At 44.3% G+C, this 14,433-nt stretch overlaps 1 protein-coding gene across 8 annotated transcripts in view; it reads left to right on the top strand.

The window, feature by feature from the left end:
- Positions 1–14,433, top strand: part of CADM1 (cell adhesion molecule 1) — a 247,638-nt gene that overhangs the window by 167,421 nt on the left and 65,784 nt on the right. The window contains exon 1 of one of the 8 annotated variants that reach the window (XM_053269310.1): positions 10,801–10,852. The exons of the other annotated variants lie outside the window; for them this stretch is intronic. Within the exon in view, the coding sequence (XP_053125285.1) occupies positions 10,816–10,852 (37 nt within the window). The 5' untranslated portion in view covers positions 10,801–10,815. Of the gene's footprint in view, positions 1–10,800; positions 10,853–14,433 lie in introns of those variants that run through there. 8 annotated transcript variants of the gene reach the window in all.

Genomic DNA, 14,433 nt, shown 5'->3' with positions numbered 1-14,433 from the left:
TTAAGTGTGGGGGTGTGAGGCAGAAACCTGCCGCTCGATAAACACCAAGCATGCTCTCTGCACTCCTGTGGAGGCTGCTCAGTCCAGCAGAGGCCGCCAGCCTCGTGTGGGGCTTTCTCTTTTGCTTGTGTGTGGCTGAGAGAAAGCAGTGCATGCAGAGGGGTGCATTCCTGGATGGGGAGGGCAGAACGAGATGCTCAACAAGAGGTAACGGGGGAAGGGGAGGCTCTAGAGTCTGACTGCCTTTCCACACTTGCCTCTGGAAGCATGTCCCTTGGGTGATTCTTTAGTCATCTATGGAACTCACTGCCACGAGATGTGGCATAGGAGAGAGCTGGTCTTGTGGTAGCAAGCATGACTTGTCCCTTAGCTAAGCAGGGTCCACCCTGGTTGCACATGAATGCGACCAGACTACATGTGTGAGCACTGGAAGATATTCCCCTCAGGGGATGGAGCCACTCTGGGAAGAGCATCTAGGTTCCAAGTTCCCTCCCTGGCAGCAGCATCTCCAAGATAGGGCTGAGAGAGATTCCTGCCGGCAGCAACCTTGGAGAAGCCGCTGCCAGTCTGGGTAGACAATACTGAGCTAGAAGGACCACGGGTCTGACTCAGTCTATGGCAGCTCCCTATGCTCCTCTGTGGTGATGACCACTGTGGGAAACCAAAGGCTGGACTGAGGGACCCACCTTGGTCTGCTGTAGCGCTCCTAACCCTATGCCCGGTCCGTGCTTCCATCCTAGCGCCAGACTCTGCCCTGGTGGCCACGTCACCATACCGGGCTTTGCATGGCTTCCAATTCCCAGCTGCATGCTGCCAGGATCGCCTGTAGAAGTGGGTTGCCCAGAAGTGGGCTGACTTCCCAAGAGGGGCGTTGAGGGCCAATGAGTGAGTGCAGAGCAGCCGTTGCCACTGCCTCCGCCCTCCCTGTCTCAGGGGCACGGCCGCTCCTCGGCATCTCCTGGCCTTGGGAGCTCTGCTGCCGTCGATTTGATTGCCCGAGTTTCTCCAGCAGAGATGTTTGAGGGCAGAGCTGAAAAGCAAATGTCAAGGATTGCCCCTTCCTATTAGCGGCCTCTGCATTCTTGAATGGCAGCTGATGGAATGAGTAACCCATCACAATAGACTTGCAGATGTGAGTCACAGGAAACCTAATTTTCAGGTAAGAAATTGCCCCTTCACATAACAGTCCAGACCCACTTGGCTTTTTCATGAGAAATGTGAGTAATTTTCACCTTGCAGTATTATTCAGCCTGATTATCATCATCTGTTTACAACTGTCTCATGAACGAAATGTATTCTTTCCCACCCCCTCGGAGCGTGTTCTCCCCCCCACCCGAACAGTGCGGGTGCTTGATGCATCTCCTTTTCCTCTCTGCCTACACACCCCACCCCGACACACACACACAGGCTTTGCCAGTAATGTCAGTGGCTCCAAGAGCGTATCTGATGTGTTCCAACACGGGTCCTTCCTGCTCATCATGTCGGATCTAAGCTTTAATTTGGAAGGCTTTCAGCATCTCTCGTTGGCAGGAGAAATGAATTGGGAGATGTAAAGAGACTCCTCTTGCAGCCAGATTTCAGTCACGCAGGCTGTCGGTCCTAATGAATGCCCTTGAAGCAGGTACAGTAAACATCTGAGGCTGGAGTTTTCCTGCTTTTGGAAGATGCCGTTGTGGTGCTGAATGCAGCAGCAACACCAGCCTCCCCGTCTGAGGCATGCTGAAGACCCCTTCCCAACAACACCTACTTGGCCATGAAGGTAGCTGTTTCATCACAGATGCTAATTAGGGGATCTTGACAAGCTGACAGCCTTTGGAGCTTTCTGGCTGCAATAGTTACTTTGTTTGTTACTCTTCATTAAAAAAAGGAAAAGGAAAACTGAGCTCTCCCCCGCCCCATGCCTCCAACTACAACGTGCAGCACATTCGTGCCTTATGAAGGCCACCTCTGATTTCACTTTTCATTCCCAGCATTGTGAAGATGCATGTTCTTTTCCAGGGCTTCTTCGTAGGGAACTGTAGCATGGGATGCAACCTCAACTGAGCCAGGAAACATTGCGATGACAGAGCCTGGCTGCAGAACGGCTGCCTTTAGGAGCGGCTGTCAGTTCCTTCTTCGGCTGCCCCTTTCTGCAGCCGAGATGGAATGGGGTCATGAGGAGTAGTGGTGCTACTTGCATCTCTTCAGGGTCATGGGTGAGGGTGTGGTGGTAAGGCCACGTCTGACCCAGTGCAGACAAAGCCACCCAGGAAGTTCGCCAGAAGTTCTCCAGTCTCTGATGCACCCAGGCTTCAGCTGGTTCTGCTTCTGGAAAACAGCAGCAAGCTGATGGTGAATCAGTGTCTGGCCTTAGTGTAATGTGGGAGACGTCTGTGTCCTGTTGCTCTTTGTTGTAGCATGTGAAGTGCTTCACCGTCCCTAATTTATCTCCACATAAGCCAGTGTTGAGTGTGTGTGTTCTACAGATGGGAAAATGACTTTCCACCCACAGAACACCCTAGAGGGAAAATTAGTGCAAGGCCTGGCCTAGGATAGACTCTAGACACCTTACCTGGCCCTGCTGTCTCATTTTCTCAGAATGTGTCGGCCCCATCCCATATTTCCTTCTGTGCCCAGCACTGGCCTGTGGGTTTTTCCTTTGTCTCTAGACCAAAGGGATTCTGAAGTAGCGATGATACAGACAATAGGGCTTTAGGGGTTCTCCAACATGGGTTCCCCTGATGTTGTTGAGGTCCCCCTGATGCATCTCCAGCAGCCACAATGGCCAAAGGCAATAAATCCAGCAACATCGGGGGTGGGGGCAAGTCTGAGAACCCCTAAAGCTTTAATGTTAATCACTGGTCTTCACATCCCGTATTGCTAAGAAGTGATGCGTGAAACATGACTTGGTACGTTGTATAGCAAGACTTCTTGAACTAGGTTGAAATGTGAGGATATACGTGGGACCTCTTTTTGACTTGCTACTTTTCTAGCTCTTCGTGGGGAGTTTATTCCATCAATAATCATTTTATTTTCTATTTTCTGCATTTATATACCACCCCATATACAAATCTCTGGGTGGTTTACAGACTGAGAACACAAACAACAATTAAAACATTACATCATATGAAACAATTTAAAATAACTATCAATAAAATTTTAACGTTAAGCCTGATTAAAATATAGGTGCATTTTCAGATGGTGCTTAAAAACAACCAGAGATGAGAGGATCTGGTTTTGTTTGGGGCATGAAGATCATATCCTCAAAAAAAGATGGAGGGTTAGGCAATCCATTAATTGGTGGCTCAGACTCTCAAAAAATTGGGTTCTTGCTCCTGGAAAATATAGTTGTCCTTTCTCCCCTCCTGGTGTGTGTGTGTTTTTAATATACTTTAAAAGGAGACTTTTAATCAAAAGGTTCACCCGCTTTGCGATGAATGAATCAGAGCAGTAGCTAATTTCTAGATGGGCAGTAAGCACAATAAACCGTGAGGTTTCTCTTGAGAAGGTAGTTGTGACTTATCTTTTGTGACCTTTTGCAATGTTAGAACTTGCAGCTTGAAAACAGAAAAGAGACGGAATTACTCAGATAATGAAGAGAGCCTTCTTAAAGTGCATCAAGTCATTAAAGGCCCTTCTTATGCTTTGTCAAGAGCCCACTTCGGGGTAATTTTAGAAGCCGTGTTTTTTGGGGAGACACAGTAGCATAACTGCAAGACTCTTACTGCAGTGCTTCCTACAAAACACAGCTGAGTGGCAAGAAAGTTTAGCTTTCTTTGGCAGGATCCAGCAGCGTTCTTAAAATTGTATGGCTTACAGGAATCCCAGGTCCGAGGGACCCTTCAGGGGGTTGGTGGATTGGGCATGCACTGCATAGTCTCTCTTCCTCTTGCCCCCCAGCTAGTGCCCCCTTTCTCCCCACATTATTCTCCAAATTCCTGGATGCTGCCTTCCTTACCATCACTCCAGCTGCTGCCAAAAGTTATCTCTTGTATAAAGAGAGTGCTCAATCGATTATATACTTGATATACTTGCAAATATTAGCTTTCATTGCCTTGTTAAACGTGAAGTTCAGCAAAGTGTTTTGGCCCTAAAGAACATCCGGTGTGTGTCTTCTTTTCATTGCATGCTTGAAAAAGGCTGTGATGTGCAAGGCGGAGTTGTTCCCCTTTCCTTGGTAACTTGACATGTTTCTGGCCGGAAAAGGCTAATTGAAGCAAGGCAGTGTTGATGTTTCTTGCTGACAGCCTCATCTTAAATAGTCCCTTTTATTCTCTTGGCCATGAACAGATGTCACTAAATTAACTCCATTGAAAGTAAATGTCTTACATTGTCAGCACAATTAACATACATTGTCCATTCTTCTCAAAAGTTTCATAATTTTTTTTAATTGAGCAGCTTTTTAAAATAGTCTGACAATTTCCCATCCAGATGTGGGGTGTTGCGGCGTCTTGTGATCATAAAGCCTTAGAACTCAAATGATGTTGGAATGGTGCTTGTCTTATTCTGCTTTGGAAGCAATCTTTTCCCTTTCCCTTTTCCTCTTCCTCTGGTACAGTCTATTAAACTAACCCTGTCCACACAGCTCACAGCTGGAGGCAGCAAAAGGAAACACACTAGGGAGGTGCACAAATTGATTTTTAAATTCGATTTGTGCCCAAAACAAATCACCCCTGATTTGTTTCGTGTCCAAATCTACCCCCACAAATCACCCCCAGATTTGATTTGTATTTTATTCCATTCAATTCAGATTTGGATCGATTCAGACCACTTAACACAAGGTCCTATGGGCACCAAATTTGGATGGTGGTTAGGTCCCCATGGGTGCCACATACCGTCCAAATTTCAAGGCGGTGGGGCGCTTGGTTGATTTTTAATTATTATTAATTTTTTAGTTTTTAGTGATTTGTATTTCCACCATAGGAAATAATGGGGATTCAAAGTCACCCTATCCTAACCCTAATATGGATCCCCAGCTCTCATTTAAAAAAAAAAAAAAGTTAAGCTCTAGCCTTTAAGTGGAGTTATGGAGCAAAATGTGCAGTTATTATATTTCGAGTCTTTGGATTCTTTGGTGTATAATAACTTTTCCTTATACTGAATCCCTATGAGGATTCATTGCACACCTTCATTTCTTCTGTTCATGTGGACTGTCACTGGACAGTGCCAACTGTCAACTGCCATGTGCCAACACAAACACACACACACATACTGGGGTACTCAGTTTATTTTTTAATGAATTTCTGAAGTTTTAAGATTCTTTGGTGTCTTCATTGCACACCTTCATTTATTCTGTTCATTTTGACCCCATTGCTTTGCTGGTGGGAGCGGGGAATTAGTAGCATCGCATGTTCCAACTACCACACAAGCCACTGGGTACTCAGTTTATATTTTAGGAATTTTTGAGGTGTTTAGACTCTTTGGTGTGTAATGAATCCTTATAGGGATTCATGATTAGGAAAGTTTATTGGACACCAAAGAGCCTAAACACTTGAAAAAAATCCAAGAACATAAACTGAGTAGTACCCCACTGCCTTGCGGGTGGGAGTGAGGTGTAGTTGGCACATGGCAGTTGACAGTTGACACTGTTGAAAGAGTCAAAATGAATAGAAGAAATGAAGGTGTGTAATGAATCCTCATAGGGATTCATTGAGGGAAAGCTATTATATAGCAAAGAATCCAAACACTTGAGAAATAGTGACCACACATTTTGCTCCATAACTCCACTTCTACAAGGTCTAGAGCTTAGCTTTTTTTAAAAAATGAAAGCTGGGAATCCCGGGAAATTAATGGGAGAGATCTGAATCAAATTGATTCAAACCGAATCAGGTGTGATTCGATTTGGACCCAAATCTAGCCAGTGGACCACAGGGGTGATTTGTTTTGTCTCCAAATCACCCAAATCAGTTAGATTTGGGTGCAAATTGATTTGTACCCGAATCGATTCGCACATCCCTAAAACACGCTCCGTTTGAGGAGATTGTGGCAGCTGCAAAGACCATGTAATTGCAATAAATTAGAAGTTGGAAAATTCAGACCTGTGTTTTAAGTACATGAATTGTGGTTTCTGAAAGAATGTGAGCAGTAACTTTTGTGTGTGTGTGTGTGTGTGTGTGTGTGTGTGTATAGTAGTAAACAAAGAGTGAGTAACTCAGTGATAAAACTACTGCCAACATGCCTCTGGTGACGTGACCAGCAGTGGTAGACTCAGTGGTTGTCGAATTGGCTTACTGTCAATGGGAACCTGGTTGTGTTGCTGAAAAGTGAACATTTTCTGGTCATGAAGAATCCTCCAGTGCACGATGGTCACTGGTGTCTCCATGTGGCATGTTGGATGCAAAGAGTTGGAAGGTTTAATATGGGGCTATAACACCAGAATACAGATTTTCTTTAGTGTAGGCAAAAGAGCTGAGTAACTTGTGAGCTGGGATCTAATGATTCCCAGGAGTGATTCCCCTTCTTTCTACCTGAAGTGAATGCAAGTGGTGTTTCTCTGTGGTGTTGATGCAGAGTCAGGCAGTCTGAGAGATGTGACTTTTTGTTAGAGTATTGGGAAGAAAAGTGTGGCTAGAAGAGGAACTGAAGCCAAGAGAGAGGAGGTGCTCTCAGGGCTGCTATGAGACTGGCTCAAGTGAACGTACCCCCAGTCCTCCGGAGACACTCAGAGCTGCCACCTCCATCTGTCTTAATCATCAGGTCCAGAACCTTAACTATTGTAATCCCTCATAAAGGCTTTGAAACTTAGACAAAGGCATGAACTTTCTTAGGTGACATCTTCTATTCTCCATATTAATGCATCACCCACTGGCCACCCCACAATCGGTGGAGCTGGGGGCTTGCTAAGTTACTGCCTCGTGCTGTTGGGAGCCCTGAAGTGTACCATTGGTTCAGAATACGTTGTGCATCCAAAGCGATTGGCTTATCAGCAGCCACCAAGAAGGGCCGTAAATCATGTCCTGGCTCCACTTTCAATTCTGCTATATAAACAAAATCTCCAGTTTATCAAACTAGTTAAACGTGCAGCCCGTCTCAGTCATAATATGCCAGACCGGATGAATGCTTGGGCCTTCTTAAATTGTATCAACTATATTACATTTGACAGTAATTTACATTAATTTATTTCACTTAGTGATTAGAGCTTTATGGAATGTAAACTGCTTAGTCTTACCAAACAGTGCTTTGGAATATGTAGGACTGTTCTTCTGAAGCTAATGGGATTAGATTAGAATGGGATTCTCGGGGCTCGAAGGACACAGAACGAATACTTACAAAGTGTTCAATACCACGCAATTCAGCATTTGATGGAGTAATTAAGCATCTAAACGTGTCCCCACCATTTTCCTTGGCTCTAAAAATACCTTTTTATGTTGAAATTGAAACGTCTCTCGGTGAAACTGCATAAAATAGTCTTAATGCATGAGCCATCTGCCAAACGCATTCTGCTTTCCCAGGGTGTACTAGCAAGAAAGCTGCAGGAGCAGAATAAACAAACTGAAGCTGCTTCCCCTTGAAACAAGTTCTAGTGAAAAAGGGAATTGATGCACGGCCTTGCACTGAGATGTGACCCTGACTGAAAGCCCATGCTGGCGACTGTTGACTGGCAGTGGAAATACAAGGTCTTGGGCCCAAGTCTTTCCCAGTTCTTGTATTTGAGATCCCTTATGAGGGAGGTGTCGAGAACTTGGACTGTGCTATCAACTGCTGGGAAGCCAGAAGACGCTGCAGATCAACAGAAGGGCTGCTTGTGTTAGCATCTTGACCATCACCAGCCCTGAGTCCAGCTCTCTCTCTCTCTCTCTGTCTTAGAAAGAGCCTCAAATCTGGATTGTATCACCAACTGCCAGTGACCAGAAGATTCTGCCGAACATATTCTTAGGTTTTTTGTGGGTTTTTTTTTCTTTCTGATTTTAAACTTGACTTAAAATTTTGGAAAATGCCTTGGGAGTCAGTTGATGAAAGGCAACCTACATTGATGAAAGGTGACCTAGTAAATGGATAGATATTAGAATTGCGCCTTAGTGTGGATTCTAACTGCAAGTTGCTTTGTGAATCGATCATGGCTGAAGGGCGGCGCTCTAAATGAGCCTGGGGCCTTCTGCATGTCAAACACGGCTACCTGTGCCCTCCCACTGAGCTGTGGCTCCATCACACGTTGGGCACAAAATTCTGGTGACAAGAGTAATTGCTCGACAAATTCTAATCCCAGCAAATTGAATTGTGACTAGTTCAGTTTTGACTAGTGCCTCAGGTGGAAATCTGGGAATCCCCATGTGATTCAAGCACTTGGAAGTTGGGTGAGATATAAATGTAAGGAATAAACTCTGGATCTGTGCAGGCTCTACAGGGGAGACAGGTGATCCTGAGCAGACTTAAGGCTGTCTAGGTCAGATGTTTACATTTTAGGAACATACGAAGCTGCCTTTTGCAGAGTCAGACCATTGGGCCGTCTCGTGCAGTACTGGCAGAGGCTCTCCATGGTTGCAGGCAAGAGTCTTTCCCAGGCCTACTTGAGATGCTGCCAGGGATTGAACCTGAGACCGCCTTCATGTACAACAGATGCTCTAGCACTGAAATATAGCCCCATCCGTTAACAGGAATATCTTGTAGCAGACAGCACTCACATGCAAATTGGAGTCCATTTGCATCCATCCAAATGCAAACCAAGGCAAACTCTGCTTAGCAAAGGTGATACAGCATGCTCACTACTGCAAGACAAATTGATTGTTGTAGGTCATGGTTGATAAGAGGCAGAGCGCACAAGGGTGCTTAACACCCTACTAGACATGCACACCATGTTTTGTTTGACAGACATGGATTTGGTCACTGGTGGAGCAAAACATTTTCTGTGTGCGTTTTGATGTTTTATTTGGCATAGTTCAGCCTTAGAATGTAAGGAGAAATTAATACCATCCAAATTTTAAATTTAAATTTGCTCACAATCTGTTAGTGTTTTTCATGGAGAGCTTTAGGAGTCATCCTGGAGCACTTCCTGAGAAGGGTCAGTCATCTTTATTTCAGTCAGTGACCAGAAACAATAACATACGATTAATATAACAATCGCAACCATCTATTCAAGAAAAAGCAAACTTCTCAACTATACAAACTTACCATAGGATCTACTAATCTTAAAGTCTAAAATCTTCCAATTCCAATTACATCGGGCCAGAGTAAAGACCTCCCTATTACTGGGGACCATTAAGTTAGTAAGAGATACTTTGCAGGTTAGAAGGAGCTGTTAATTCTTTCCAAATTATAGTAACTGGGAGCAAGACTCAAATCCTCTTGGTGATCCATATATTCTATCCACTGGTCGTACCCTAAAGACAACAAAAACTCCAGGGCAAAACCATAATACAAAAGCTTCATTTCCACTTGTTGGTGCCATGGTGATTTAAAGGGATCTGTCAGTGTCAAAAAAGGCCAGACCAGTTGAGAAAAGGTTTTAACTGAAGCCAGAGGTCAGTGATGGCAAGCCAAATTTTCACCTTGGTCTCCCAAGAAGGGTCTTTCAGAGGCTCCCCAGTTGGTTGCTCAATAGTCTGTTTGTAAAAAGGCAGAACAAAGAATGGTGAGTGGCATTCCAACAACTCCATGCTGAATTTTCCTTGGCAGTTTCCTGCGTTTATTTTAATGTCCTATTTTGCATTATTGTGTTTCCTTTGTTTCTAGCACCAAGAGGATTCCGGAGCCAATAAATTGAGACAGTAGACCTTAATTGTTGTCAAGGAGATACGATGATGATCTATATGTGAGTGCCCATTTAGCTGATAGAATGCAAAGTATCCACTTGTTAGAAAGCCATCATCTGAGTGTGTATTTAAACTATTGTCATGCTGTATCGTATTTACTATGTATTCTAATGATTCCAAAGGAGCCATTATAGTCTATTATGTGGCTTACATATTTAAACTGCATAGTTAAAAAGCTTTTGGAATTTAGAACTAATCAGAAAGCCCATATAGTGAATACCTAAGCTTGGAAGATAGGATTCTAACTTAACATTAAACATCACAATAGCAGATTAATAAAAAAGAAGAAGAAAGCACACAGATTATTATGTGTTCCATTTGTGGGTAATTAACTTTAATTGAGGAAAAATCTGTGCATCATGAATATCAATTGGAAACATTTCAACCCCTCCCCACCAGTTTGCTCTTCATAGAAGTTTGATGCAGTTCTCTAGAGACAGTTAGCTTTTCCTCTCTCTTTGCCCATGTTCGCTCTCCAGGTGGGGTCTGAAGGAACTCTCAAATCAATAGCTGGAGAAATGTTTCCCATTGGGAAAACTGAAGTATGTGAAAGTAAATCCTAGGTTGTGGTGTAAAACTCTCCAGTACCTTTATTGTTGGCATGGCTGCTACTCCTTCCAGAATTCCCTTGTTGGTAAGAAAGTGTGTGAAATCGTCTGTTCATGTTGGTCCCTCTGAGATCGTATTGAGCAATCCCACGGGCTAATTGTTACATCAGAGGCACCTATGTGGGCAGAAAGCTCAACACATTTCCTTATGGTTGCAGGGTCACCTCAGAAGGAGCAGTAGCTACATTACTAAGTAAACTTGCTAAAGGCCTCATAATCTGGGGTGGAGGACAAGCAGGAGTTGGGAACAAAGTGGGTATTGGTGATTGTAGGGAGGGTCATGAATGGTAGCTTCAAATGGGCACCTTTCTACCCACAGCATGCTGTGGTGTGAGCGAGTGCTGAGAATCTAGTAGAAGGAGCTTTTTGAAGAGACCTTGGGTGTGCTTGATATGGCTACCATCACAGTATCAGCTGGTTAGTCCTGTTCAAAGAGTTGGTTGCAATGCTATTGGGCACTGAGGGGACAGTATGGCTATATGAATCCACTCACTTCTAGCAGCTTTCACCTGAATGGTAAGCCTGAATGTCAGGAGGTTGCCTAGGTTCTGCTGTGAATAATGCTCAAAGTTGGGGTGAAGGAACTGGGAAGCCCGTATTATCTTTGGTGTTGTCCCTTGAGTTGCACTGGATTTAGTAGATCGCTTACTTGCACGTCTGTTGCAGCTCTTGGAGTCTCCACCCATGCCACAGTTTTGGTTCTGTAGTGCCTGAATATAGGCTAGTTTGTCTTTTAAGCAAGTTTTCTTCCTCCTACAATATGCTGTGCTGTCATCAAAGTTAAATGGAGAATTAGCCTAGTAGTATTTAAATTGTTTGTTGACAAATTGAACTTAGTATGTGTTTTTTTTAAATGGCATTTTCATTGAGAAAGTAGAACTGTACAGCTATGAACCCCAGTTTGTCTAATGTAATATAGTCATGATTTCATCATCTGAAAGAAAATAATTGTGAATTCAGGTGAAGTTAGGGACAGGGACAACAGATTCCAAGGAAGTGAGCTGACCTTTGATTCTTGGCCCATATCCCAGAGTGTGCAAGCTGATATTCTGTCTCTCTTGGCTAAGTTGAGAGCACCGTTATTCACACAGAAACCTCTCAACCACGAAGCTAGAATCCCTGCACCTGCACACACACACACACACACCCCAAGAAGTGCCCCAGAGATTTAGGTCCGTCTTTGCAAGAGTCCTAAAGAAATCCTTTGGTTAGTTGTAATCATACAGTATTTCATAATAGGAAGCTTCAATAGCTTGAACCTCAGATCATTTATTTCCAAATTACTTTCTCCATAATTCTTATTAATTCAAATAGGATTTTGATTTGATATAAAACTTGGTAAATGGGAGAATGAGCTTAATGAATTGAAAGATAGGATTGTCTTAAAGTAAATGTTAAAAAGAATATGCTGATAATTACTGAGATGGAAATCATATCTTAATGACTTTAATTTGTCGTGAGCATTGTGTTTATGGGGAAAATGTGAGGAATGTTTGCTGCAGTACTTGGAGTTCTCAGTTGAATGGCATTAATTCTTTCCAAAGGTTTGCCTACCGGTTCTGCAGTGGTGTTCTCAATATATATTCTCTCTCTCTCTTTCAGCAGTAAGAGCTTAAGAATGCTATACTGCCGGGGTTCTCAAACGTGGGTCCACAGATGTTGTCGGACTGCAGCTCCCATGGATAAGGGCAGTTGCAGCCCAACATCATCTGGGGATCCAAGTTTGAGATCTCCTGCTATATGGCACTGGGCCAGACTCCTGCCAATACAGTTGTCTCCAACATTGGCCAGTTGGGTACCTCTAGAATATCACAAGCAAGTGTGATGCTGATAACACTCCCCTAGTTTTGTCCCCAGCATCTGGTTTTTGGCGCTTTGCTACATTTCATCATGGAGGCAGTTCTTTGTAGGTTCTGTACTGTCTCACGTATATGATAGTGAATTGCATAGTGTACATACTTGTTCTTAGCTGTGCTCGAAGCTCATGACCTGAAATATGTATTGTATGTAAAACTGCTACCCGAAATATAAGACAGCAAGAACTCCTTTGCTTCCTTGATGGTTTATATGCATGATGTGTGGTGTTCTCCTTGTTAAGTTCAAAAGAACTGTAAGGGTAAATCTGAGGGACACCGTGGAGCTCGGAAAGGGGTTGACTTTTCCCCAGCATGGCTGTCTGGCTTTAAATCCCACACCCAAAAGCTATTTGTCCTGTGGGGTGGGGGGACATAAGACATTCCCCCACACATTGGGGTCTGGTGGATGGGTCACCCTTCCTCCCAACCCTGGATTTGACTTCTGAATTTTTGTCCACTTTCCATCTCACTCTGGACCCAGTACAGTCTGCCTCCTGTTTCTCACTCATCCTGCTCCCAGACTCCAAACTGCATGGCTTTTCTTGTTTTCGTACCATGAACGAGTGAAAAACAATTTGGCATTGAAGCGGTTGGGGGGTGGGGTAGAAGTACCAGTAGCCGTAGAAGGCAGAGCTGAGCCTCTTCTCGCTCACCCCCTCCACCCCCACTGCCTGTGTCTTTTATTACTTTAACCTAGATATTGCAGCTGACACACAGGCTTCAGTTCATTAAAAGGGGCGGGCGGAGGGAGGATTTTGGTGCTCCTGACTATAAAATATTACCTGCCTTGTTGAGAGTCACTGAATGGGAGAGTTTCTTTTTGTTCTTGGGCTTTGGACTTGCACAGTGTCACCTGCTGATTTAAATATAAGTAGTGGAAGCCGGGCTCTGAAAACAATTGCAATCAGATGAAACTGCTTTTCTTGCTCTCTCTTAGGCAGATATCTTGCGAGAAGTTTCCCTGTGAATATTTTGCATGCCAGCAGAATGTAGAAAGCTAATGTTGATTCCTCTGATTTTGAGAGCTCGCTCTGATGCCGTGGATAGGCTGGTATTTGCCGCGTGCTGGTCTTCATGCTCCACAGAACCGCTGTTTCTGGGTCAGGGATTCCCTTCCTTGGAAATGGAAGCCAACTTGTTGTGTATGGTCACCGCTCTTTGATTTGCCAGAGCAGAGCCAGCTACCCGAGGGCCTCTCCAACCTGGGATCCCAAGTGTTGTCGGACTGCAACTCCCACAGTCCCCAGCCACAATGGCCTTTGGCCCAGTGGATTATGGGAGTCCATCAACATCTGGGGAGCCAGGTTGGAGAACCCCTGGCCTATGCCTTCCTGTCCAAGTGTGGATTGTGTCCTCATCCCAAGGGAGGGAATACAGATACACCAGGATGCCCCCATGTATCTAGTGCTAAAGCTGGTAGTGACGGGGAGTGGGAAGATTGTCAGAGCATTACCATTGCCCAGAAAATGCAGCCCATCTCTTGGCCTTGATTGACTGAGCAAAGGGAAGTGTGGGGTACCTAGGTGGCCACACTCATTACACTTCCCCATGATTGCAAGGATCATGCCGTTGGTTGTTTGGGGAGCTGATCAAGGAAATAAGTACCTTTTTTAAACACAGGCATGAAGCGCACTTCCAATTTTAATATCCTGGGTTGGGCATGAGGAACTGTGCCATAATATTAGAAATCTGAAAAATACTGGCCTGAGATACCCAATTAGTTTCCATACAGCATATGTAAACAGTGGGGAGTCTTGGATTTTGGTATATCTGCAGGTTGATTTTTTTGTTGGGGAAATTGAAGTGGAGTTCAATGGGCAATGGACTTGCACGGACGGGTGGCTGCTTAACAGGTGCGGAACTCGGTTATGCACTGCGGTAATGGAGCTCCTCATGGAAACATTTCAAAACTTGGGTTGTATGGCACTTCCATACACTCACCTATTTGGACAGGCAGTTCCTGACAAGGATTAAGCTGCGATTTTAATTTGCAGTTTAATCTTGTTCGGTTCTTGTGCATGTTTACTGGGGCGGAGGGTCTGTGTTTATGTACTTATTTATTCAGTTTATATACCGCCCTCCTTAAGGTGGCCCAGGGCAGTTTACATTATCCCATGCATTGGTTTATTTAAAACAAATCTTGCTAAATAACCACATAAAGCATTTTGCTAGCCCACTGACAGCGGCTATAAGTTCTGTTGACTTGGCAAAGGCCTGCCATGAAAACAGAGCAGTGCTTTT

The sequence above is a fragment of the Hemicordylus capensis genome, chromosome 8 (assembly GCF_027244095.1).
Source record: "Hemicordylus capensis ecotype Gifberg chromosome 8, rHemCap1.1.pri, whole genome shotgun sequence".
NCBI classification, from domain to species: Eukaryota; Metazoa; Chordata; class Lepidosauria; order Squamata; family Cordylidae; genus Hemicordylus; species Hemicordylus capensis.
Note: the sequence above shows the minus strand (reverse complement) of the source record. Positions and strands in the feature narration are given on the sequence as shown.